The sequence below is a fragment of the Heloderma suspectum genome, chromosome 1, assembly GCF_057233095.1.
Source record: "Heloderma suspectum isolate Gila_16-S chromosome 1, 16-S_ref, whole genome shotgun sequence".
Lineage (NCBI taxonomy): Eukaryota > Metazoa > Chordata > Lepidosauria > Squamata > Helodermatidae > Heloderma > Heloderma suspectum.
In genome coordinates, this window is record NC_139458.1 from 6,664,651 (window position 1) to 6,691,965 (window position 27,315).

Genomic DNA, 27,315 nt, shown 5'->3' on the forward strand with positions numbered 1-27,315 from the left:
GAAGCTCTGGCGTGGGCTGGTCCATGAAGTCACAAAGAGTCGGAAGCGACTGACCGAATAAACAACAACAACAACACAGCCCATACAAAAAAACAAAAACCAGACCAATTTGCTTTGCACAGGATTTAGCGCATGATTCCCACCACTCACCCAATGGTACTGTGAATGTTTAGAGCGGGATGGAGAAACTTGTGGTCCTCCAGATGTTTTGGCCGACAACTCCCATGATACTTCACCACTGGCTATGCTAGCAAGGGCTGATGGAGCTGGAGGCCAAAACATCGGGAGCGCCACAGGTTGTCTACCCCTGGTTTAAAGACACTTACCAAAGTTCTTCTCGAGACCCGCTAAGCTCCCTCAGTCGTAGGTTGGAAAAGCTCCCTTCCTCGTTTAAGAAGGCGATCTCATTCTTCAAAGCAACGTTTTCTTCTCTGAGATGCTCAGCCTCACATCTGTGGTGCAAAAAATACAGCGCCTTTGAGATACTTGAGTTCCTATGAATTCCTCCAGCCAGGATTTCTGTCCCGAAGTGTCCACTGCTTATGATATAGGCCCAGCATTTTCCACTCCTTGAGGGAGCCCTTCCCAACACACCAGCTTGTCTAACAAGGCCACTGAGTGCCTTCCAGGGTAAACTTGTGCACTGCAGAGGGTTCTGGGGCACACTGTAGGCCAAGGGGGGGCAGACTTCAGGCTTGCGGGGGCTGCTTCGCTTCTTACTGGAATCCCAAGTGCCACCCAACATGAGCTGGATGTAAAATGGTGGTCTGGGGGCAGAGCCAGCGACCTCCTGCATCCGATGGGATGGGATGATCTACACCAGCCTTCCCCAACCTGGTGCCCTCCAGATGTGTTAGAGTGCAACTCCCATCATTCCCAGCCAGCATGGCCATTGAATGATGGGAGTTGCAGTCCAACATATCTGGAGGGCGCCAGGTTGGGGGAAGCTGATCTACATACGCAAAGTAAATCTACATTTGAGTTGCTACAGATCAGGGATTCTAGCAGTCTGATGGAAAAAGGTGCTATTGTTGTTAAACAATTGGGAGTTGGAGACCCTTAGATTCCAATCGACCTTCTGCCCACCCCCACTGGAGGACACACATTCCAGTCATAGGGGATACTGGGCCTATTAGGCCTCTCCATTGCCTTGTGTGGATCTAGACTGTAGCCAGGGACATATCCAAAGCACCCACTGGGGTTGCACATTGCAGGGGAAGACCTGTAACAGCGGACCAGGTATCTTTCACCGAAGCCCTTCTGTCATTACCGGCCTTCTGACTGAGGAATCCCCAGTAAGATTCCAACACCACTCAGGATTTCCCCAGAAAACCACTGATTCAGTCTTATGCTGGCCATTCCCTCGCCTGTTAAGTATAATCGATATTTAGATGCGTAGGATCTGGCTAGAACAATACAGAAATGAAATGAGAAATTGCTGTTCTGGTACTGATTGGGATTATGCACATTCTGCCAAAAGTGAGGCAGAAAAGAGGCAGAATGGTAGAGAGGGCATACAGTAGCATCAGCCTAAGCAGGGCTGAAGAAATATTTACCTCAGGCAAGTTTGTGCAGCCAACAGTCCAACCAGCCACCCCCGGGCTGGCCCTTTTGAGCCACAGCCACCAACCCACAGAAGCATACATCCAGCTCCCGACTCTCCAAACCCACAGGAAAGGTGACTGGTTTCTGTTAGAGTCCCAGAAGGCATTGGTCTTCTAGGCAAGGCTAATCTACTTGTTAATACAAGAAGCGCGAGGAAGTCAGTAGTAGCGGCTATGAGGTGGCGAGTGAGGCGTTAGGTGGTTAGTTTCAGAAAGCAGACCAAAGTGGCAGAATCTAGGCCGTGGCGGGATTCCCGTATTACCTCAACAGCTCGAGCTTCTGCTGCTGCTCACCGCAGGCACTCTGCAAGCCACGGAGGGCAGCATTCAAGCCATCTTTCTCCTGCGCATGGGTGCCCTTCTGCTTCAGCAGCACAGCGATCTTCTCCTTGAGCTTCCTGTTCAGCTCATGAAGCCCCTTCTTCTCCACCTCTGTGGCATCCTTGGCCATGTCTTCACTGTGGCCAGGCCACCCCGGCTTCAGGGCCTTCAGACTCACCACAAACTCTTCCAGTTTCCCCAGTCGGCTTTGCAGAACCTGCTTGGAGCTCTGCAGTTTGGCGTTCTCCGCAGCAAACTGATCACGATCCTCTTCCAGCTCCCTCACTTTCTCCAGCAGCTGCAGGTTTTCCTCCTTAAGGGTCAGACTTTCTTGGTCGATTTCATCCAGCCTGCACTGCAAGCTTATCAGGCTCGGCAGGTATCCCTCCAGTTTATTGTTCCGTTCCAGCAGCTTGATCATCTCGGCTTTCAGGACCCGGTTTTCCAGCTTGAGTTCTTCCGGCATTCGCAGAACTTTGGGCTGTACTCTGGAGCTTACGTCTTTCTCGGCCGTCGTGTCCCAAAGGTCCGGCCCCAGAACTTCCAGCTCTCCCTTCTCAGTCCTAATGGCTTCCCCGTGACTCATCTCGAGCTGCAGAAAACCACTGCTCATTTCTGCAGTGGTTAGCTCAGCCTCCAAAGCTTCAGCAAAGAATGTTTTGCTTCCTGCTGCTCTGTCCATATGTGGGTTTGCAATGTCCACCGCTTCCCAATGGAACCTTTCCTTGCTCCCACCACTTCCACAGGGCAAGGCGATCGGCTGGGGGATGGTCTTCAGTATCTCCTCAAGCTCCTTCTGGACCTCAGAAGCCATGTCTTGTCGGTCATGAGCTGCCCGGTCACACTCGGCCTCCAGAAGGGTGATCTGCTCTTGAAGCTGGCGCTGCTGCTGTTTGAGGGCTTCGTTCTCTGCCCAAATGTCTTCCCAGGCCTTCTCCAAGACAAGGGAGGTCTCCATGGTTTCTTCAAGTATTGTTCCTTCCATTTCCACCCCTGGACACGCGCTCCCACCTGACTTTTTAATCCCATCTTCCGATTTTGCTGGACTGCCATCTTGTTCAGTCATACCTAGGAGGTGAGAGTCCACAAATGGTCCCAGAACCAATGGGATGAAACCAGGGGAGGGGCTTGGCTCTCTCCCAGGCCCTTCCAGTAACTTACCCATGACAGGGACAGTTGCCACATCTCTTTCTCCTGGTGGCTTTTGAACCTCCTCCTGGTTTGAGAGAACATCAATCACCTCTCCTGGCTCCTGGGATTTGGCAGCGACTGGAGAAACACCCCCGTGTGTTTGTGTTTCTTTGTTGAAAAAAACTAAATTCCTTTGCAGTTTGCACAGGTGTTGCAATTCTTGCTGGAGCTCTTCAATTTTACCTTCGAGTGTCAAGATTTCCGACCTCAGCTCTCTCTCTTCTGCTGCTGCTCTGCTGAGCGCCTCTCGCTTCGAATGCTCCAAAGAGACCAGTCTGGAATTGAGCTCTTCTCTCTCATGCACAAACTCCTTCTCCAGCTTTTGGCTAGCTAGCTTTTGGTCTCCCTCCCTGGCAGACATTTCTTCTTCTCTTTTCTTTAGTTCTTGCTCATGGCTGGCTTGGACTTGCAGTAGTCTCTCCCGTAGCTCACCCTCGTGCTCCTTCACATCCTGCAGCTCTTTCTGAAGCTGCTCTTTTTCCAGCACCAAGGAGTTCACACACTCCTTGAAATTCTTCTCCAGGCATTCCTTCTCTTGGGCAAGTGCTGAAGAAACGGCCTTCTCCTTCTCCAGCATTTCTTTCCATCTCTCCTGAGCCTCAGCACCCTCTTGGGCCATTTCATCCTTTTCAAATTCCCACTGGGATTTCTCCTCCCCCTGCAGCTCAGAGAGCTCATGCAGCTCGCGTTGGTAGCGTTCTTCAAGTCCTTTTATTGCTTCCCCATACTTGCTCGCCAGTGCCTGCCGGTCAACGGCGAACTGCTCCTCTGTCCGAGACATTCTTCCGTTAAACTCACTTTCCATTTTTGTCCTAAATGTGGTCAACACAACACATTACTGAAATCTCTGCTAGCACAGGGACAGAGGACTGCAGCCCACTTAATACACAAGTCCTCAGCCTTTTAAAGACCTGGAACTTAGCTTTAGCCTCAACCTGAAACACAGAGCCCACATGCCATTTTTGGCCTTGTATCTTCATTTTTTAATCTTATCCACACCCACCCACACTGGTTTTTCTCCTCTTGTTCCTTCTTTAAAGAAAGAAAGCTTTAAAACATGGTCTACATTGGGTCAGGCTACAGGTTAACAAGTGGGGGATTTGCTTATTTAACAGTAATGCATTTAACAATACATTCCATCTGAAGAGTGCGATACATTTTAATGAATGGGAGGTTATCTGTTTAGAGGATAATCTTCCTTTCAAGATCCTGAAGGGAGTAAAAAGGATGCTCATGCAGCCTACCTGAGCCACACGGTCCAGCGGACCCACGCGGGCAAGAGCTGGAAGGGTCCCTCCTCAAGCACCGCCTCAGCCACCCAACTGGTAAGTCCCCCGCCCCCTCTGCCATATGGTACGGACACCAGCCTAGTTTACAGAGCTGTTTGGACTGAGGCAGCGCTTGTGAATGGCTTTTAACACCTTAACACGCTATATACTACTAGTGTTGATACCACCATCTCAAACAGACTCTCCTGTCAGGAATTTTGTAGTTGTTTTTGAATCAATAGTACCTAACAGGCATACTGTGCTGTTCCTTAATCTTTGTACAGTGCTTCGAAAACTAGATATTGTTGTCATCAGCAGCCGCGGCATCAACAAGTGTTGGACTGGGAGCCGGGAGATCCGGGTTCGAGTCCCCACTCGGCCATAGAAGCTGACTGGGTGACTTTGGGCCAGTCACAGACTCTCAGCCCACCCACCTCACAGGGATGTTGTTGTGAGGATAAAATGGAGAGGAGGAGTATAATATAAGCCGCCTTGGGCTCCTTGCAAGAGGAAAAAAGGCGGGATATAAATGCAATAAATAAACAAACACACAAACAACATCATCATCAATAATGCACCACCAGTGGATACTGATATGAGTGTCACTCTCAGTCTTGGCCAGGATGATTCTGAATTAGCAGTATTAGCAGGCCACTAGTGCACATGAAATACCCACAATGGATGGGAATGGTGGCAACAATCCAGCTTTTCAGTGAACCTGATGGAGAGGACCATGGAATTCAGCAGTCGGCACACTCAGTCACCAGCAGAAGCCAGCCCAATATGAGGTCTCTCGCTTATGACCCATTTAGACTACAAGTGCGTATCGGGTTGGATTCAGGGCTCCCTTCCACTGTTGGGAGCATCCCATGAGCAGAGAGTCCCAGTCGTGGACACTTCCACTGGCAGAAGGGGGGGGCTACTTTTCCCGATCCCCCTGCAGTATCTTGTGTGTGCCCCTCCCCGCAATGGCACTGGATGGTTGGCGGACCCTCTGGAACAGGAGGGGCTGCAGGGGGAGGGGACAACTGGCGAAGGTCACCTCCCCCACCTTCTACCAGCAGAATCAAAAGCTCTTCCATGAACAGAAGGAAACGTGGGATCCAAGATACAGGATTTATTCCACTCTACCTATTGTGGCTCCCCCTGCAAAGAACGGTGGGAGCTACTGATTGGCGAGGGTGGTCTCCATTCGAGATCCCAAGCCCCTCCCCGCCCCTGCTGCTGCAGATTCCTCAGGACAGGTCAACCCGGCGGAATTGTGCCGTCGGAAGCGGCCGCCACCGCTCACCTCTGCTCCTGGAGCTCCTGCAGATGCTTCCCCGCCAGGTCTTGCTGGAGGTGATCCTTCTCCAGGGCATGCTTCTCCACCAGTCTCTGCAGCTGCTGGTGGAAGCCATCCCCTAGCTCCACTTTCTCTTCTTGGATGGTCTGCGCCAGAGCGCTCATCTTCTCTTCCATCCAAGCCCCAGCCTGAATCAGCTCCTCCCGCTCACGGCTAAAATCCTCTCGCACCTCTTCCAGCCTGGCCTGGAGCTCCCGCTCATGCTGGAGCTTCAGGTACTCTGTCAGGCTGGCCTTCTCCTCCAGGCACACCTGCAGGCGGCTCTTGTCCGCACTCTCCCGGGAGTCGGCCTCCTGCCGGAGCCTTGCTAGCTCTCCCTGGAGCTCGGACGCTTGGGCCTGCAGCCGGTCGACCTGCTCTTCCAGGGCTCGCCTCTCCTGGGCGCACTGCCGCTGGAGGCTCTCCTGCTCCTTCCCGCAGCGGGTCTTGGTCTCCTCAAGCTGCTTCTCATAATGGCACATCTGGGCAAAGAGAGAAAGGTTCTACCAGTTGGCATTTCTGCTGACTCTTAAAACTGCCTCCTCCAACCTGGTGCCCTCCAGATCTGTTGGGCTACAACTCCCACTATGCTGGCTGTGGATGATGGGAGCCAGTGTCCAGCACATCTGGAGGCCGCCAGGTTTGGGAAGGCTGCTCTGATCATACAAAAAATGCTGGCACTGCGGTAGGCGAGGACAGACTGGGAAGTAGATGATTCGGAAGGGGCTGTGTACAAGCAACTGCAGGAAGTGTGGTGCAGTGGATGGAGGACTAACCAGAAGAGAACGTGGGAGGAGTGCAAAACAGCACTGGGACTGGACAAAGCCAGGCCTGGAACTGGACAAAGCCTCTGCCTCAGCGGACCCCATCAGCGTGAAGCAGGACCGGGGAGAGAGACAGGGCACTGGTAGGGGACCCCGAGTCCCTCCCCCAGGACAACACCCCACAGCCAGGGAATTTGCACAAACAGGGGACAGAATGTGGCCTGACTGGATTCACCCCCTGGCTCCAGACTCCCTTTCCAGTCAGCACTGGGTTCTCAAGGATACTGCTGGATGGCAGCCACCTTGGTCCCAGGGGCACAGCACTCACTTGGCGGCACAAGGCACCTGTGTCTCGGCAGGAGGATCCGTAAGTGTAAGGACTGCTAGGTAAAGGGCCCCACTAGCTCCCCAGCAAGGGTGGGGCACTCAGGCTGAGCGCCTAATCCCTCGGTTGCTGCTTCGAGGGTGCTGCTGCAGCGACCGCTGCTGCTCTGCTCCTGGGCCAGCTATCTTCTGGACGGCTCCTCTTGGGCTCAGCAGTGGATCTCTGACTGCTGGACAGCCCCACCACTTGGTTCAGGTAATGCTGGAGGGGGAACGGCTGGCCATATGCAACGATCCTTAGGAGCCATCTCCAATTCTCTGCAAAACCTACAGTCCAGCCTTCCCCAACCTGGTGCCCTCCAGATGTGTTAGGCTACAACTCTCATCATTCCCCAGCCAACATGGCCAGTGGTCAGGAATGCTGGGAGCTGTGATCCAAAACATCTGGAGAGCACCAGGTTAGGGAAGGCTGCCGTACTGCCAATTTGGGCTTGCCACAATCCTACTTCTCCTCTCCTTATCTGCCCGCATTCCTGAGACAGCCTTCAATAGTGAACTCATAAACTGCCTTTTTAAAACTTCTTAATAAAAGTTCGTTTTCTGGAAAACCTCTGATCTTCTCTCTCTTGCCCCTTCTTGAGTAACCTTACAAGGGCACTCCACTGCCTAGACCAGAGCTTTCCAAACCATGTGCCGCAACACATTAGTGTGTTGGCAGCAGCGTATAGATGTGTCGCGCGAAATGCAGAAAATTGCACAGAAGGGCACCCCGGAGCTCTCTTACTTGCGTTTGCTTCCCTTGCCTCCCCCCCCAGAACTTCCTAAAGCAGCTAATGTTAAAGCAGCTAAGATTTAGCTGCTAAGGCTTAGCAGCTAAGGCTTAGGTGCTTTAACATTAGCTGCTTTAGGATCACGTGGTGTCTTGATGTAGGACACACGTGATTGGCCATGTTGGAGCGGTATGGCGAGGAGTGTGGAAACACTGGCTGCACGAGGAGTGTGGAGAATTCGAAGTTAGTGGAGCAATTAGTCGAGCAATTTTCAATCAGCTCAGGCGAGAAGCTTCCCCGTGTCCTTGGTGTGGCTGCAGGGCGGCGGGGGAGAACAACGGTCTGCTGGACGCCCCCGGAGCAGGGAGGGCTGCGCCGGGGAGGCAAGGAGCTTCGAGCCTGCGCTCCCCGGAAAAGTAGAGGCGCGGGGCGAAGAGAGGGGAAGGGCGGCGCTGCCCTGGGAGCAGAGCTCGGCCGACGCCGGCGTGGAGAAGTGGCAGTGGCCACCAGCCCTGCGTGGTTTCGGGCGTGCCCTTTGCAGACTTCTGCACCGCGCTCCTGCGCAGCCAGGCCAGAGTAACACGCGGGTGGAAATGCTGCCTGGGACTGGGACTGCACCGAGTGGGGCATCTTGGCCAGTCAGAACGGAGCTCAGTGGAGGCCAGAAGCCTCGGAATCAGCGTGCTCCCAGTCACCCGGGCGAGCGCAGCTGCAGGCTGTCACCCAGTCAACCCACCTGCTGCTGGCTGAAGGGAGGCCACCCTCCCAAACCCAATGTGGCAAACAGCAAGCCAACCACCATGTGGCACTTATGATTTGATTTCTGCCATTTATTTTTATTTTTACTCTGCTGTAATCATGGATTAACCATCCACCGGCAGTGTACCACCGGAGCGTGCTGGAACTGGACTCTGGACATAGGAATTGCAAATATTTACAGCAGTATAGCCTTGTAGTGAGACATATATATGTATACCATTTTTGTTGGACTTTTGCTTCTCTACTTCATGTGTTTTTGCAGCTGAGCTCCTACCTGGGCCTATGTGTCCTAATATGTATTGTAAATGCTTTAGTTAATTTTGTTTATTTTTCATATTTTCTCCTGGTCCTGATTCCTATCTTTATCTCACTTTATCACTGTGGGAGCGGAGCGCAGGTGCTGTTATTTTCATAAGAAAAAACAGAGAAAGATAAGCACTAAAAACAGTCCTGTTATTTTCATATTTAGTTAATGCTAAAACCTGGAAATAAATTTGCATAGATTTATTCATTAAATTGCAGTTGAATTACCCGTAAAATGGGTACTTCTAATAAAGAAAAGATGACGTTGGCAATTAACAAAATGTAGCCGCTATAAAGGAAACTACACAAGAATGAACTGTTGAACGGTCTGTATTAGTACCTAAGAAGTGTAAAGGAAAAATTTCCAAGCCTCGTTTATACAGTAAAGATTATATGAAACGGGGGTTCACATTTTCTGGTAATGAAAACAATCCTTGTCCCCAGTGTTTAGTTTGTGGGGATATACTTGCAAATGAAAGTATGGTACCAAATAAATTGAAGCGTCATTTTACCTCAAAACACTGTAATTTGTCAGAAAAATCAGTAGAATACTTTATTGAGCTTTCAGAATCTATAAGAAGCGGTCTGCATCATTCACAAAGAGTGTGAAGACATCAGAGAAAGCTCAGAAGGCAAGTTACTTGGTTGCTCAAACAACTGCCAAAAACAAGGACCCACATGCTATTGCCGAAACCACCATAAAGGAATCTTGCTGTGCTATTACTCGAACAATGTTTGGGCCCGAATTTGAGATAGAAGTTAATAAAATCCCCTTGGCAGATAACGCGATCGGAAGACGTATTCAAGACATGTCTGATGACATTAAGCAGCAAATGAAGGATATTTTTCAAGACGATAATATGATCTTTACATTGCAATTAGATGAAGCAACAGATGTCAGTGGGTTAGCACGATTATTGGTTTTTCTAAGTTTCATTCATACTGACAGAATTATTGAGCAATTCTTGTGTTGTCTAGAACTTGCAATGAGAACTAGAGGTGAAGATATATTTAAAACTTTTGATTGCTTCATGAAGGAAAATAATATGCAATGGTTAAATTGTATAGGAATATGCACAGATGGCGCACCCTCAATGGTTGGTTCAACAAAAGTTTTATAGCTTTAGCAAAGAAAGAGAATGAAAATATTATAATTACTCATTGCTTTTTACATTGCGAAGCACTAGTTGCGCAAGCCATTGGAAATTAATTAAGAAAAGTTTTGGAGTGGTTCAAATGGTCAATTACATTAAAAGTAGACCTCTTCAATCAAGATTATTTGCTCATATTTGTGAAGACATGGGGGCAAGGTTTAAAAAGCTTCTACTACACACAGAAGTTCATTGGCTCTCAAGAGGTCGAGTGCTTTGTCGTGTATATGAATTGAGGGAAATTATGCTTAAACTTTTTGAGGAAAATCAGCAAAATGAATTCTGCGATCTAATTCAAAGCAAACTTTGGTGCACAGAATTGGCATATCTTGCTGACATATTTGAACATTTGAATAAAATAAACACCAGTATGCAAGGAAAAGGAGAAATATTTTAACAGCGGTAGATAAAATTTGTGCTATGAGAGACAAAATAGCAATTTGGAAAATGAAAGTGAAAGAAGGAAATTTTGAAATGTTTTCCAAAACTGCTGAGTGCCAGCTAAAATGTGAAATCAGCTCGCTAATTGTTGACCATTTAACACTGCTTAGAAAGAAAGTTCATCATTACTTCCCAAATGTTGAAATCCAAGACTATGATTGGATCAGAAATCCATTTCTTTCAACTGCAATGGGGAAATTTTCACTTATTGAAAAAGAATAATTAGCTGACATAAAAAATGATCGAAATCTGTTAATGATGCATGAACAGGGTGACTTAGACAGCTTTTGGATTTGCATTTCAAAAATGCATCCAAACATAGCTAAAAAAGCGTTAAAAATTCTTCTGCAGTTTTCTACTACATACATTTGTGAAGTATCCTTTTCAACGATGGCAAACGTAAAGACACTGAAACGTGGAAGCTTAAAAATGCTTGATGACGAAATGCGAGTGTCTTTATCTAATATTCCACCAAATATTGAAAAGCTGTGTTCATCCCATCAACCTCATACATCCCATTAAAATGGTAAGTACTTATTGGTGTTATTCAACTTTTAAAAATTCTTGCACATATTTACATACTGTTACTCATAAATGACAACAATGTATGTTATTATCTTACAAATCATATATTTTTAAATATATAAATGAAAGGTTTTCATGAGATATGTTGTAACCCCATACATTTCGTTATTACAATTTATGTATGTGTCCGTATCTCTTATAACGGGTTAATTTAACCTCCGGTTTGCTAGTAAAACTGAATTACCATGTCACAAAATGATGCATGTCTAAAAAGTGTGTCACCAACATGAAAAGTTTGGAAAGCTCTGGCCTAGACTAACGTTCCTAAGTTATGCATGCTGCGCTCTTGCAGGTTTCAATGAATGTGCTCCATTTGGGGCAAGCTCTACCAGACCAGCAGCAGCCTGTCCTCTGGGAGAATAGAGACAGGACTGCAGGGGTCCCCCTAGTACTAGATTAAATCCTTCCCTGAAAGTTGTATACCAGAAGAGCTTATTCCCTGGACAAGGAAAAGTAGGTTTCAGCCATGCATAGAAAAGCATGCCCTGACCAAGTGTGTAATAGTCCCTATTGCAGCCTTCCCTAACCTGGAGTCCTCCAGATGTGCTAGACGACAACCCCCAGGGGATGCTGGGAGTTGTGGTCCAACCCATCTGGAGGGCACCAGGCTGGGGTAAGCTGCTCTAGTGCATAAGAAGCCCAGGCGCTCTTCAGCTGCCAGACTGAAGCGGAGGCAGCTTACCATGTTTTCAAGGTCCTGCTGTAAGTTGCAGAGGTCCCGGCGGTGCTGGTCTTTCATTTGCTCGATAACCATTTCGGCTTCTATGCTCATGTTTAGCGGGTTGCAGTCCTCAGAACCAGTCTCTAAAAATCAGCAGAGAAACGCACGTCTTTCGGGCTTTTGTCCATTTGCTGCAAAAGGGATCTGCTGGCAAACTAACCAATGAGGGCTCTTGAGGCAGCCAACAGACAGAAATATTAAAATGCAGAAATGTTGACAGGTCAGCAGCACGCTGCAAATGCACTCAAAGGCGTGTAGAAAAGGAAGCAGCAGGAAGAGGCTGCTGCCAGCATGGTCAACACGGGTCCAGTGCTGTGCTTTGAGCCAGCTTTTGCTTACACTGCCCAGATTTGCCCTGGATCCTACCCAGGCCGTTTGCCTCTTCCCTGTCCCACCAGCCTGCCCCACCCTGGTACCCTCCAGATATTTCCAAGTACAACTCCCAGGATTATGGAACAAGGCCCGTGTCGAGTAGAGCTGATGGGAGCTGAAGGCCGAAACATCTGGAGGGCCCTGGCTTGGGGGCGACTGCACAACATCCTGCCTCCCACTGCGAACGCCTCTCACTCTGATCAGGTGAGGCCACATGCAAGGTGGGCCCGCTGCTCTCCCTCCAGGAAGGCGTTCTGCAAACACCTCTGGAATAACTGCTTCAGCGACCAGGAAGGGCTAGGCCAGGGGTGCACAGCTACCGGCACACAGAAGCAATCCGGCCCGCTGGGCTCCCCAGTCCAACCCAGCAGAGCTAGGGGTTCTTCCAGGGGGCGGGCTTTGGCCTCCACGTCCCGCCCCCTGAAGGAACCCCCACTCAGACTGGGGATAACAACGGGAATGCAGAGTCAGCTCTCGCTGGGAGGGGAGGAGCAGGAGCTGCTCTGCGCACCATGCTGAGAGAGGCACAGAGAAAGGTTCAGAGGGGCGGGGTGATGATGTCAGTGGCCATGGCCACACCCACCAATGGCATCCGGCCTGCGGAGGGCTGGTATGGGCCCTCTGGCCCTCCACCCATATATTGTTCTGCACCCCTGGCTTAGGCCAATAACACACCCCAGGGCAGGGCATCTGTTACCTTGGTCACACTCAACTCCGCCATTGTTTAGCTCCTCAAAGAGAGAGTTTTTCAGCGAAGGCCGGACGACTCTGCCTTGAGCCCGATACTCTTCCAGCTGAGACTGAAGCTCATCTATTTGGTCTTGGAGTTCCTGCATAACAACATGCAGCCCCATCAGGAGCAGCCCAGCAAAACGAACAACCCACACAGTTGACCAGGGCAGCGATATTTTTATGGGCAGGTGGGGGAGGGGGTTGCAGAACACAGCGGAGCCCCAACTTCCTCTTTAACACAGCAAGTGTTCTCTGTGGGAGAGGTGAACACAGTGCTTCACTAGCAGGCCCTTAGCATATGGCAATTTATAGAAATTCATACAACAGCCCTGCAAGGTAGGAGAGTACTCTTGTCCCTATATTGCCAGAGGTAGTGGTGGAGATCAGGCCAAGGCAACAGCGGCTTCCCTAACACCACGTGGTAAGTTTATGGTTGGAATGAGATGGGAATTGAGGCCATGACAATCCAATTGCTTCGCCACCATGCTACACCAGCAACTTTTAGAAAGAAAGATGTGATCAGAAGAGGTCTGTTGCACTAGCATCTGCGGAGTCCCCGCTGGGACAAGACACGTGGCACAGGAAACCCAACTCGCGCCCCCCCCATGCCAACCCTCCACGCTCACCCTGCGCTGCCGCTCGTATTTGTTCTTCATTTGCATCAGCCGCTCCTCCTGCAGGAAGAACTCTGCACTGCCAGGATCCAGGTCACCAAACTAGAGCCAAAGAACAGCCCGTCATCCTTCTGCTCCACCTGCACAGCATCCTTCCTAAATAGTTCCTGCCTCGCTGATATGAGCAGTGCCAGCCGGGTGTTGCCTGACGTCCGAAGCCGTCTGGCTGGACTCTGGTGCAAGGATTCCCGGGGCACTGAGCCAATGGAGCTGCCAGCCTTGCAATGTGTTGAGCCAAGCCCAGGATCCCTCTCGCCCAGCACTGCCTACTCTGGCTGGCATACGGTCTCCACCATCTCTAGCAGAAAAGGCTCTTCCCGAGCCTGCCCACCCGAGGCCTGCCCACGACATACACAAGGGGCGGGATGGGGCCTCAAGAATGCAAGGCAGGTGCCCACCACTGGCCGACCTGTCGCTTGCTGGGCTGATTTTGGTATTTATAGGCCGCACTGAAGAGTAGGTCTCAGAGTGGCTCACAGGCTAAAACAGCCTTCCCCAACCAGGTGCCCTCCAGATGTGTTGGCCTACATGGCTAGTTAGGCAATGATGGGAGTTGTAGTCCAACACATCAGGTTGTGGAAGGCTGGATTAGAAAACATGCAAACAAGCTACATTATCATCATCATCATCACCACCACCACAGAAGTAGGAGTAAAATAGCTAGCTAATACTTTGGAAGACAGAAACAAAATTCAAAGTGATCTGGAAAGACTGGAGCGCTGGGGAGAAAATAACAGAATGACATTTAATAGGGATAAATGCCAAGTTCTGCACCTAGGAAAAAGGAACCAAATGCACAGTTACAAGATGGGGGATATGTGGCTCAACAACACTACAAGCGAGAAGGATCTTGGAATTGTTGTAGATCACAAGCTGAATATGAGCCAACAATGCGATGTGGCTGCAAAAAAGGCAAATGCTATTTTGGACTGCATTAATAGAAGCATAGCTTCCAAATCCCGGGAAGTACTAGTTCCCTTCTATTCAGCACTGGTTAGGCCTCATCTGGAGTACTGTGTCCAGTTCTGGGCACCACACTTTAAGAAGGATGCAGACAAACTGGAGAGGGTTCAGAGGAGGGCACCCAAGATGATCAGGGGACTGGAAACAAAGCCCTATGAAGAGAGACTGAAAGAACTGGGCATGTTTAGCCTTGAGAAGAGAAGACTGAGGGGAGATATGATAGCGCTCTTCAAGTACTTGAAAGGTTGTCACAGAGAGGAAGGCCAGGATCTCTTCTTGATCATCCCAGAGTGCAGGACACGGAATCATGGGCTCAAGTGACAGGAAGCCAGATTCCGGCTGAACATCAGGAAAAACTTCGTGACTGTTAGAGCAATACGACAATGGAACCCATGACCTAGGGAGGTGGTGGGCTCTCCCACACTGGAGGCGTTCAAGACGAGGCTGAACAGCCACCTGTCGGGGATGCTCTGACTTGGATTCCTGCATTGAGCAGGGGATTGGACTCGATGGCCTTGTAGGCCCCTTCCAACCCTACTATTCTATGATTCTATGATAAAGACACCATAAAATGTGATGCAGCATTACAATCAAACTCCAAATTAAGACCAAAATCGAGGAACAGAGTATAAAATGTAGAAGCTAAAACAGATTTTAAAAGCAACAGAAAGATTGAAAAGGCCTGGGAAAATAAAAAAGATCTTTGCCTGGTGTTGAACAGACATTAGAGAGGTGCCAGGCAGGCCTTTCTGGGGAGGGCACTTCATAAGTAGGTGCCGCTACTGAAAAGACCCTTTCATGCATAGCAACCCCCTGGGTAGGTGAAAGTTGCAGAGGGTAGCTGAAAGTGTAGAAGGCATGTACTAGGAGGGGAGCATTCTCCTGATCTCCCGCCTGCTCCGCTGCAAAGCCTCACATGGCCGAGTGTTGCTCCATGCTCTTCCACCAGGAATCATGGCTCTACAGCTGTGCTCACTCTCCCATCTCCAAAGAGCCCCTGCACCATTTCCTTTGGGATAAACTCCATCCTGTTCATCCAAAACCTGGAGGCCTTGTTAACTGCACTTTCCACAGATTAGAGGTTACATTTTTTAATCTATGCCTTTGTTCTTAACATTTGTTTAGGAAGCATTCCTATGCATGTTTGGACAGAAAGAAGTCCTACACCTCCCAGCATTCCCCAGCAAGCCATGCTGGGGAATGCTGGGAAAAAGCTGCAGGACTTTTTTCTGTCTAAACATGCATAGGATTGCACTGTTAATCTATTTCTTGTCATATTATCTCTGTGAAGCTGCTGGGGGCTATCATCAGGAGGTTTGGGGTGCGGTGTCATCAATATGCAGATGACACGCAGCTCTACCTCTCGTTCAAATCTTCACCAAGGTTGGCAGTAGAATCCCTGTCCAAATGTCTGGAGAAGGTGAGTGGCTGGATGGGGAGGAATAAGCTGAAACTGAACCCTGACAAGACTGAGGTACTTTTGGTGGGAGACAAGAGGAGGTTGGGGGATGTTGACCTGGTGTTGAATGGGGTACGGCTACCCTTGAAAGACCAGGTCCGCAGCCTGGGGGTCATTTTGGACTCCCAGCTGTCCATGGAGGCTCAGGTGTCAGCTGTGAGCCGGACAGTGTATCAACTCCATCTGATACGGCGGCTGCGCCCCTTCCTTCCCGACCATCTGCTCCCATCGGTAGTACATGCCCTGGTCTCCTCTTGTTTAGACTACTGTAATGCGCTCTACGTGGGATTACCCTTGAAGACGGTTCGGAAGCTGCAGCTGGTACAGAACGCGGCGGCTTGCCTGATTAAAGGCAGCCGCCGGCGAGATCGCATCACTCCAGTGCTGAAGGAGTTGCACTGGTTACCAGTTGTTTTCCGGGCCAAATTCAAGGTGTTGGTTTTGACCTTTAAAACCTTATATGGTTCCGGCCCAGCCTATCTTAAGGAGCGCCTCCAGCAGCACCAGACAGGCCGCTTAACAAGATCAGCCTCGGATGGCCTTCTCTCTGTCCCATCAGCCAGGACAGCTAGACTGGTGGGGACGAGGGAGAGGGCCTTTTCTGTGGTGGCCCCACTCTGTGGAACTCCCTCCTTAGGGAACTCCGTCATGCCCCCTCTTTAATGAGCTTCCGTCGTGCATTAAAAACGTGGTTGTTCAGGCAGGCATTTGGGGTGGGTTAGGGTATTTTAGAAAATGTTTTTATTGTAGAATTTTATTGTTTTAAACTGTTTTATTGTATGCTGTACATTGCCCAGAGTGGCTGGGTGACCAGCCAGATGGGCGATTAATAAATTTAATAATAAATAATAATAAATAAATATTACTTGTTCATTATATCCGGTTACCTTGGTGGGGGTCTTAATACGACACCAAATGGCACTGTAGGAAGTGAAGGCAACTTACTTTCTCTGCAAGGACATTTTCCCAGTTCTGCTGCAGTTTGCTCATCATGCTCTCATACTTCACCAACTTCTCTCCGGTCTCCAGGAGCTCGTTCTCTAAGCGACTGTTTTCCTAAAAGGAAGCCAGAGAGTCTCAAAGAATCAGAGCCACCTCTCAGAAAGCTAATAAAATTGGCCGCATTTTCAAGATCAGCTTTCCCCAACCTGCTGCCCTCCAGATGAGTTGGACTGCAACTCCCATCATTCCCAGCCAGCACGGTACACTTGCGGAATTCAAGAGAGAGCCGTACAACTGGGGGAAGAAGACAGCTGAATAGGGGTGTCATCAAAGCCCTCCACAACTTTAAGATATAGGTTCTAAAAGGTGGAGAGTTGGGGGTGCAGGTGGAGGGTGGGCAGAAGCATCTTATCAAAGCACTTCATTTGATTCTTCACCATTCATTCTTGCTGGGCTTCCAAAATTGATCCCCAGCTTTGCCAATGTACGTGCTTTACAATCGACTTTGAATCAGAAACCCTTTCTAGAATGGCTTTTCTTCTAAAACCCAATTAAATGTCTAAAACCTAATTAATTTTCCACTTTGTGAATGGGGAAAAAGATCTACAGACATTTTGGGATATGTCATGGGATAAAGTGGCATGGTGGAAATGGGGTTCATATCCATTACCTTGGGTTGCCTTGGCACCCACTCTGGCTCCCTTAAGCCAGGGTGCACAAACTTTTTGGCTCCAAGGGCTGCATATGTGCACACTTGCACACACACAAACACACACAGAAGCCTGGGTGTCCCCTTGCTAGTGCTCATAAAGGACACCCAGGCAATGCCATCATCCTGGCAGGCCACCAGAAATAGCTTGGCAGGCCGTATGTGGCCCACAGCCCACACTGCTTTGCACCCCTGGTTTAAGCCCATCATTACCTTCAGGGTCAGAGCCAGGCGGTCCCGGAGGTAGTTCTCCTCGGTTTTCAGCTTCTCCATCTCCTGCTCCAAGTCTGCCCGCTGCTTGCCGGCCTGCAGATGGATCTGCTCTCGGTCTTTCCGAAGCTCGTTTTTAAGCACCGCAACCCGTTCCTTGTACTCCTCATCCAGCTTGCTACACACACAGATTAAGAGAGGCCAGAATTTTCAGTGCACCTGGGAATGAGTGGGCGGAGGTACCCTAACAAAGCAGATGTCCCAGTGACTCAGCGTGACCATCTTCTCGGTGAAATGAGTGTTTCTGGTGGGAATGCCTTTTTTGCTCAAACACCCAGGTAATAAAAACCCAAGTCCCATCAGCTTCAGCCAGCATGGCAAATGGCAATGCATGATGGGAGTTGTAGTCCAAACTATCTGGAGGGCACCAGGTTGCCTATCACTAGACCAACCTTCCCCAACCTGTTGCCCTCCAGATGTGTTGGATTACAACTCCCATAATCCGCCAGCTAACATATTGGTCCAGGGCAGTAGGGTTCAGCTCAAATAATCTGGTGGCGTGGAGAGGGCACCTATGTTGGGTCTCTTCCTGTGAGTCTATATCATCACCGAGGGCCATTTTTGCCACAGAGGATCTTAGCATCAAAGCTCCCATCCTATGACATGACATTTTGCCACATTGGATATTGGTGGGTGTGGAATTTCTAAATGTGAGAAAACACGAACATTGTTTAGGACAGCTTTCCTGAACCTAATGCCCTCCAAATGTGTTGGACTGCAACACACCGGCGTAACTGGCTGGGGGATGCTGGGAGTTGTAGTCCAATACATCTGGAGGGCACCAGGAAGGCTGATTTAAGAGAACACAGGCTCACACAGATATCACCTCACAGATGCAAGAAGCTGGACGAATTGGGAATGGGGTGAAGTAATGAACAATATCATGGTGGTTATTTTCCCCCAGCAAAAGCCTATTCACACTTAGGTGATACCACAGGTAATAAAGTGTACAGTATGCAGGGGAGACGTGTGTTCCAAGGGCCTTGTGGCCTCTGAGCCCTGCAGTTGTTCCCACCCCCCTGCACACACACACCCCTCACCTTGCAAGCCTTAGGCCATCCCTCCCACTAATATTTGGAAAAGGTGGGTTGGGATCACACCAGGTATAGGCCCTCCCAACATCCATGGCCCTCTGGGGCACATGCCTGACCTTGCCAATTGCTGCCTCCAACAGTCCTAGTTGGCCTTTTGGGTCCCTTAAGGGACAGCAATGCTATGAATGGAGAATCCCGAGACAGGTGCAATCTACCTTAAATTGTATTCATTTTGTCGTTCAATAGCAGCGTGGTGGTCATCCACTTCGGAGGCCATGCGCGAAGTCAGCTTCTCCGCTTTCTCCAAGTCCAAGCGCAGCTTATCCTTTTCCCTGACAACTTGATCAGCTCGTTCCCTAAACAAAGGGAAACAAGTCTCAGTCACCCGAAAGACCCTCTGGGCTTCTCAGCACCTACAGAAGACGGTGGCTGGCCTGTACGCCTCCAGCTCAGCCTGTGTGCAGAAACTGCTATTAAGCTGCAAGATTACCATCAGTCTTCCATCTAAAAAAAAATCCTTTGGCCAAAGGATTCTCTGCCTGGCATCTCTCAAGTGACCAGTTCAAGACCAACAGTGGGCTCAACTCCCAAATATTTTGGATTTCACAAATCTGCTGAGACTACAAACCCAACGTGGTTGCCAAGGATGTGTGGAGATCATAGGAGCCATATTAAAAAATAAAAATAAACTCACATCAAATGGCAGATCTCTGTTTTGAAGCTTGCCAGCGCTGCCTGATATATTCCATTCTTTGCTATGAGTAGCTCATTCTCCAGGGCCAGGGTGAGCTCCGTCAAGTTGATTTTTCCATCCAAGCTGAAATCTAAGGCCTGCCAGGGAGCAATCCACAAAAACTGGAAATCAATAAAAACTGTTTTCTTTTAGCTGACTAACGTCCTCGTATCTAACCAACTACTTTGGTATATAATTGTGTTTTTTGGTAACTGCATTGCCACAGTACAAATGGAGTGCTGAAGCCAACAATGGTAACTATTCGTCTTAAAACTAATGATCTTGTGGAATTATCTCAAACGTGCTCTGTGAATCGAAAGCCATACTTGGGAACCAGGTACAACTAGAACATTCTGAAGCAAACTGGAACAGAGGAGTCATCTTTCACTCCCAACGAGCCTCTGGGAAAGAACTGGAGGATGAACAAGGCCCATCAGAGAAGATCCCCCAAAGCATGGAGGTTCTGCCCCCTCTGCCCAGTTCCCCCTTGGAAGAAAAATCAGATGCTGGAGGAGAGAAGCGTGTTGTCCTGTTGGGTGTCTGAAGATTTCGTTCCCTCCCATTCCCATCTCCTACTATGGGGGAAGCCAGGATGATGGTAGGGCAGAAGCAGCACGGTATGCCACAGTTCCCATATCCTTGGCTTTCAGAAGACATGAGCCAGGCTTGGAGCACACAAACCATGGCCAGGAAGTTGCGGGTGGAACCACACATCATAGCTCATGGATGGTTTTTCTCAGGTCCTCTGTTCAACCTACATACTGCAATAATTTCTGCAGAACTCTGGTTGGCACAATGGTGGCAAACTTAAACATCCTCTTGGAGGATGGCCAGTGAGTAGTTGGATCTTCTGAAAGATGCCATCAAGGTGCCCCTTATGACCTGGACCCCCTGAGCAACTCCTTAAGGATCTCTTGCCTCCTTAAGAGTCCCACCTTCCTTCTTTTACCTTCCCCTTCCCAGTAACTTGGAGTTTTGGCTGTAGGTGTGGGGTGGTTGACACTCTAGACACAGGGTTTAACCAGAACAGTTTACTGGCAAATTAAAGCAAACAAATTACAACTGAAGGTATTTACACAATAGAGCTGAGTGATACAAAAGGACTTAAACAAAAATAAAAGTTGCAAAACACAAGTTCCTTTACCCTAGCTGTCCTTAGACTTTTCTAAGCTGCTTCTTCCTGCTCACTCTTCAGACTCTGCTCTCACTTCAGGCTATGGCTGTCTCTCTCTTGCTCTTGCTGCAGCCTGGTCTTTTTCTAACTCTTACTGGCTCTCTCACTCTCTTTATATACCTTCCTCCCTCAAAACTGAAGGTACTGCTTCAAACCTGAAGAAATGAAACTTAAGCGGAGAAATGAAACTGACACTTAACCAGAGAAATGAAACTACTCCTCTCAGCATTGCCCCCTCTCAACAGAAAACTCCAGGCCTCTAAGCCTGATCCTTTCCCCTTTTGCCTCTCTAGGCCTCAAACTTTCACAGATGCTCAAAGGGCACCAGTGTTTCTCCAAGTCGGATTTGTATACACACACACACACTTAAGCAAGCAATTAAAGTCAACCTGGGTGGAATCTGAGCATTCTTCCAGTTGCCCCCTCACTGTCACCACTAGCATCTCTATCTTCTTCCCACCCCCAAAGGGCTCTCTTGCAGACTCTGTGGCAACTTCCTAAGAAAATCCTAGCTCTGGTTAGAGGCAGCCACTTCCTGAAGAAGGCATGCCTATGCTACATTTTAACTGCAACAGCATCTCCACTAAAGGATCCTGGGAGTTGTAGCTCTGGGAGAAGATGAAGGTTCAGCAACAGACAGTTCTCTGCATCCTCCCCAGAATTCAGTGTGGGGAAGCCGAGACAGCAGACGCCATTTTGAATCTGTTGTGTCGATATGTCACGGCAATTACAAGTTGCTGGGCGGCAACAGAACTGATTACCTTCAAGATCTCATGACTGTTTTCTATTCCTTCTTCATGCCACACATCGAGGATTTGTTCCACTGCAGCATAACCCATCCCATCGTCCAGGCTGGAGAACACCCGGAAGCCAATTGAACTTGTCATTGCTGATGGTGCGGTGGTGCGTCTCCCACTTTCATCAAAAGCCTGGGATGGCACACAGAGAGAAAGATTGGGTTGTGCTATCCTCCAGCCCCCAAATGTATTACGTCAGGCAGAAGGCCAGGTCCAGAATCTTTCTTCCTGAACTGCTAGATTTCTAGATGGAGGGGAATTGTTTTTTGTGGAGAAGCACTCCAGCATGAGAGCCCCCATTTTGGCATTTTGAAGTAGTACAGCCCTGACAAAGGTTGACCATCTCAGTGAGAACTAAGTTGGCTGGGGAATGCTGGGAGTTGTAGGACTTTTTTGTGTCTAAACACGCATAGGATTACGCCCTTAGATGCTGTTTCTCACTGTACTTTCTACACTCTTCTTTGCCCTCACAGCCCTGGGCCTCATTTGGCCCCAATGTCATTTCGTCTTAATAGCTGCGGCGACCCACAGGACTTTCTCATGACATCAAACATGCACTGGGACACCACAGCCATTCAGATTAAATGGCAGCAGAGGCAGATGAAATCAAGGACTGTCATGTCAAAGATGAAAAAGGAGGAAAGTGGTGGGGAGAAGAAGCTGCGGCCAGAGGAACAAAAACAGTGCCAAACAGTGAAATAATGGAAATGTTTGATGAGGAAAGTATTTCCCCTCTGCCAATTATTATTATTAATTCAATTTATGAGTCGACCTATAGCTGAAGCTCTCAGGGCGACATACATAATTAAAACAGATATAATAAAACCAATGATAAAACACATTGAAAATGTTTTTAACTTGTTAAAGGCAGCAACAATAATTAAAAATAATTTTAAAAGAACATAATAAACATCCAAGTACCTAAAACAAGATAAACATCCAAGTACCTAAAACAAGGGAAAAGACCATTTTAAAAAGCAACATTAAAAAATATAATGAAAGATAAAACAAGCAGCAATTTTAAAAGCTTTTTAAAACCCTTTCAGCTTTGTCAAATAAGCTACTTTCAAAGCAAATATGGAAACAAAGGAGAATTTGGCACTGAGGAACTTGAGTTTGATTGGGCCTTTTAGGGTGCAATCCTATGCATGTTTAGACAGAAAAAAAGTCCTACAACTCACAGCATTCCCCAGCCAGCTATGCCGTAGGGAGTTGTCAGACTTTTTCTGTCTAAACTTGCATAGGATTGCACCCTTAGTTAATAACTTGGAGGAGAGTGTACCCAAGGCGTCCCACCTGCATGGAGAGGTGCCGTTTCAGTTGTCTGTACGGGGTCGAGGCAGACATTGGGAGAGGCTTCCCGATTTTGAACAAGCCATAGAAAAAGTCTTCGATGCTCATTGTGCCATTGTTGTGCTCAAGGTTGTGGAAGACGTCCTCCAGTACCTGTGAAGCAGAAAACTACAATCTTCAGACAAAGCAAAGGCATAAAACAAAGCAAAAACTACATCTGTCATGCATCATGGGGAACAAACAGAATGCAAAAAATCCTGAGAGGACAGTTTTTGCACTGATGCGACACCTCAACAGAAAAAGGTGCATTCAGGTATGGAAGAGGGTATACAGTGTTGGGTCCTGGTGAGGGACCGTAGCTCAGCAGTAGAGTACATGTCTTGCATGCAAAAGGTCTCAGGTTCAATCCCTGGTGGCATCTCCAGTTCAAAGGATCAGGTAGCTGTAATGATATGTGTTCGTACCTGGTTGTGTTGTTTGGGGGAACTCATTTGCGTGTTACACTGATAGGTATAAAAGGACTCACCTGACACAGTAAGAGGGGAATGTACGTTGGTATTGTGACTCACTCAGTAAAAGGTGCCTTTGCAATCTCGTATTTGGAGTGTTCTGTTTATGCCTAAGAACACCAAACGTTACATGGTGTCAGAAGTGCAAGGAAATGGATCAGCTCAAGTCTCCAGAAAAACTGTTCTTTGAAGGTAATGTGGCTAAAAACTGGAGAAAATGGAGGCAAGGATTTGAATTATATTGTATAGCAAGTGGAGCTGACAAGAAAAGTGAGAAGCTTCAAGCTGCTTTATTCCTGCATGAGGCAGGAGAAAAAGCCAGAGAAATATATAATGCCTTCCATTTTGATGATGAAGCAGATAGGCGCAAGATACAAATTTTGCTGAATAAGTTTGAATTAGATCATGCTCCTGAGAGAAATGTTACATATGAGAGAGAGAGACATTCTTTTCAAGAGCTCAGAATGAGGAAGTACCTATTGACTCTTATGTGACTGACTTAAAGTTATTGGAACAGTCATGTGAGTTTAGACAGCTGTGAGAGTCTTTGATTAAGGATAGAATTGTTTGTGGAATAACATCAGATAATATCCGGGCATAGCTGCTGGGAGAAGCTGATTTAACCTTGGAAAAAGCTGTGGACATTTGTAGAGCAGAAGTGACTGTAAAAGGCCTGGGATCAGTCCTTTTACAAATGGATATTTTGTCCATTTTGTCCAAAATATCCATTCAAAATGGATATTTTGAAAAGTAAAGACAGTGTTAAAAAGAAAACTCAGCTTCAAGCTCAACAACCATAAGATAAGACAATGTCCTGCGTATGGAAAAGATTGCCGAAAATGCAGAAGACCTAATCATTTTGCAAAAATGTGTAACGTCAAAGATGCCAAGTTTGTTCACAAGAAGATGCATATGCTGCAGGAAGAAGATCTGCAAGATACGTTTATTGGGACTTTTAACATCTAATAAGCTGGAAGACGAGTGGACTGTAGATCTTAAAATAAAGAATAAGGATGTAAAGTTTAAGATAGATACTGGAGCACAAGCTAATGCTATTTCTTTATAAGAACCTTCAAAGTGAACATCTGCAGAAATCAAATATAAGATTAGTTACTTATTCAAGCTGGAAGTGCTAGGGAAGTGTGTGATGAAATGTACATACAAAGGGAAATAATTTGAGATAGAAGTTCAAGTAGTAAGATTTGAAGCACAGGCAATCTTGGGTTTAAAAACAGTTACTGATTTACAGTTAGTGAAAAGAGTAAATGTGTTAGAAAGGAAGGAAGGGAAGGAAATACATAAGCATTATGAAGATGTGTTTCAAGGATTAGGATGTTTGCCAGGTCAGTATGTAATTAAAATGGATCCACAGATAGCAGCACTAGTGCATGCTTCTCGTAGAATTCCAGTTATGTTAAGGGAGAAGGGAGGAAGAGAACTTAGAAGCATGGAGCAAATGAGTGTGATTGTTAAGGTGGAAGAACCTACAGAATGGGAAAATTCAATAGTGACTGTGGATAAACCTGGTAGAGATCAAATAAGAATTTGTCTGGATCCAAGGGATAAAGTCATTCGTAGAGAGTACTTACAGTTACGAACAGTAGATGAAATTACTAGTAGGTTGGCAGGTGCAAAATTGTTTTCTGTGCTGGATGCTAGTAATGGATTTTGGCAGATACAGCTGGATGAGAAGAGTTCCAGATTATGTACTTTTAATACACCCTTTGGTAGATACAGATTTACTAGAATGCCTTTTGGTATTTCATCTGCTCCTGAAGTATATCAAAGAGCACTACAACAAGTATTTGAAGGATTTGAAGGAGTTATGTGTTATGTTGATGATATCCTGATATGGGGAAGGACACAACAAGAGCATGATGACAGAGTTATGCAAGTTTTAGAAAGGTGTAGAGCAAGGAATTTGAAATTGAATAGAGAGAAGTGCAAATTTTCTGTGACTTGAAATAAATTATTTGGGACATATCTTAACTACAGAAGGAATAAAACCTGATAGAACTAAAACTGAAGCAATAGTTGAAATGCCAAGTCCTCAAAACAAGGGAGAATTACAGAGATTCTTGGGCATGGTTAATTATTTGGCTAAATTTATTCCCAATCTTGCTACATTGACAACTAATTTGAGACAACTTTTAGTCCAGGGGGTGGAGTCTAAATGGATAAAGGTCCATGAGGAAGCATATAATGAATTAAAACAGATGTTAACAATAGCTCCTGTGTTGAGATATTCAGGTTCTTCAACAATATATCAGTGGATGCTAGTGGTGCTGGATTAGGTGCAGTTTTGCTACAAGGAGGTTTACCAGTGGCATGTGGTTCTAAGGCTATGAATGCGGGTTGGCAGCCATATGCACAAATAGAAAAAGAACTGTTGGCCATTGAATTTAGCTGTACTAGATTTCATCAATATATATATATATATATATGGAAGAGAGATTACAGTTGAAACTGATCATAAACCATTGGAAGTTATTTTTAAAATATCATTATATAACACTTCTACAAGAATTCAGAGATGGTTGTTAATATTAGAGAAATATCACCCGAATGTACTATATAAACCTGGTAAAGAGTTAAAAATAGCTGATGCATTATCAAGGGTTTATATGAAGACAGGAGACATTTTTAATACTGAAAAAGCTGATGTTGCTGTGAATTTGGTAGTGTCTTGTCTACCTGTTTCTGATTTGAAATATAAAGAACTTAAATTAACATCATTGGAAGATAACATTTTGCAAGAATTTTTATATCTTAATATTTTAATATGTGCCTGGGAGGACTATTGGACAACTCAGGGGGTGGGGGAGGTGCCACCATAACTGTGGTCACGGGCAGGGGGAGGTATGGCGTTGGGGGATTAACAGGCCAGCTGAGGAGAAGAGGGGCTAGACACCTTACAGCTGTCCCCTCTTCTGGTTCTTCCCCCAACCTGATGGTTCCTGGCAGCCTTACCAGTCTGCCCTCGGGTCTGGTGGTGCTGCTGCTGAATGCCAGGTCGGCCCAAAATAAGACCTCCCTCATCCATGATTTGATTGTGGATGAGGGGGCTGACCTGGCATGTATTACTGAGACCTGGGTGGGGGAACTGGGAGGGGTCACTCTCTCCGAGCTGTGCCCTCCTGGGTACTCAGTGCAGCACCAACACCGACTTGAGGGTCGGGGAGGGGGGGTTGCCGTGGTCTATAGGAATTCAATCTCCCTCTCCAGGCTTCCTGCTCATTTGAGTGCAGATCTTGAGTGTCTGTACCTTGTGTTGGGTACCCGGGACAGATTAGGGATTCTGTTGGTGTACCGCCCACCCCGCTGCCCATCAGACTCCCTGCCTGAGCTGACGGAGCTGGTCTCGGACTTGGTGTTGAGGACCCCCAGGATGATGGTCCTGGGGGATCTCAACTTCCATGCCGAGGCCGCTGTATCCGGGGCGGCTCAGGACTTCATGGCCGCCATGACAACCATGGGGCTGTCCCAACATGTCATTGGCCCAACGCATATAAAAGGACACACGCTTGATCTGGTTTTCTCGACTGGGCAGGAGGATGGTGATCTGAAAGTGGAGGAATTAACATCTGTCCCTTTGTCATGGTAAGATCACTTCCTGCTGAGGTTTAGACTCCTGGCGGCCTTTCCCCTCTGCAAGGGTGGGGGACCTATTAAAATGGTCCGCCCCCGGAGATTAATGGATTCCGATGGATTCCAGAGGGCTCTGGGGGATTTTCCTGCTGGTATGGCTGGTGCTCCTGTCGAAGCCCAGGTCGCTGTGTGGAATGCAGAGATGACTCGGGCGGTTGACACGATCGCGCCCAAGCGCCCTCTCCCCCTGAGCAGAGCCCGGCCAGCTCCTTGGTATACACCTGAGCTGAGGGCAATGAAGCAAGAGGGGAGACGGCTAGAACGCAGGTGGAGGAAAACTCGTGCTGAGTCTGAGCGAACACAGGTAAGAGCCCACTATCGAGCCTACTCTGTGGCGGTGAGGGTGGCAAAGAGACAGTTCTTTTCCACCAGCATTGCATCTTCTCAGTGTCGCCCGGCGGAGCTTTTCCGAGTGGTTCGCGGCCTGTTACATTCTGGGCCAGGGAGAGAGACGGTGGAACCCTCGGTAGCACGCTGTGA

General features: G+C 47.8%; 1 protein-coding gene across 2 annotated transcripts in view; it reads right to left on the reverse strand.

Moving 5' to 3' along the window:
* Window positions 1-27,315, reverse strand: part of NIN (ninein) — a 146,276-nt gene that overhangs the window by 34,007 nt on the left and 84,954 nt on the right. For both annotated transcript variants that reach the window (XM_084834469.1, XM_084834478.1), the window contains 12 exons: window positions 22,682-22,831; window positions 21,350-21,517; window positions 19,376-19,512; window positions 18,897-19,037; window positions 17,591-17,765; window positions 16,672-16,782; window positions 13,257-13,346; window positions 12,596-12,728; window positions 11,488-11,609; window positions 5,676-6,190; window positions 1,868-3,928; window positions 327-452 (listed from right to left, as the gene is read on the reverse strand). In XM_084834469.1, coding sequence (XP_084690595.1) covers window positions 327-452; window positions 1,868-3,928; window positions 5,676-6,190; window positions 11,488-11,609; window positions 12,596-12,728; window positions 13,257-13,346; window positions 16,672-16,782; window positions 17,591-17,765; window positions 18,897-19,037; window positions 19,376-19,512; window positions 21,350-21,517; window positions 22,682-22,831 — 3,929 coding nt within the window. The remainder of the gene's footprint in view (window positions 1-326; window positions 453-1,867; window positions 3,929-5,675; window positions 6,191-11,487; window positions 11,610-12,595; window positions 12,729-13,256; window positions 13,347-16,671; window positions 16,783-17,590; window positions 17,766-18,896; window positions 19,038-19,375; window positions 19,513-21,349; window positions 21,518-22,681; window positions 22,832-27,315) is intronic.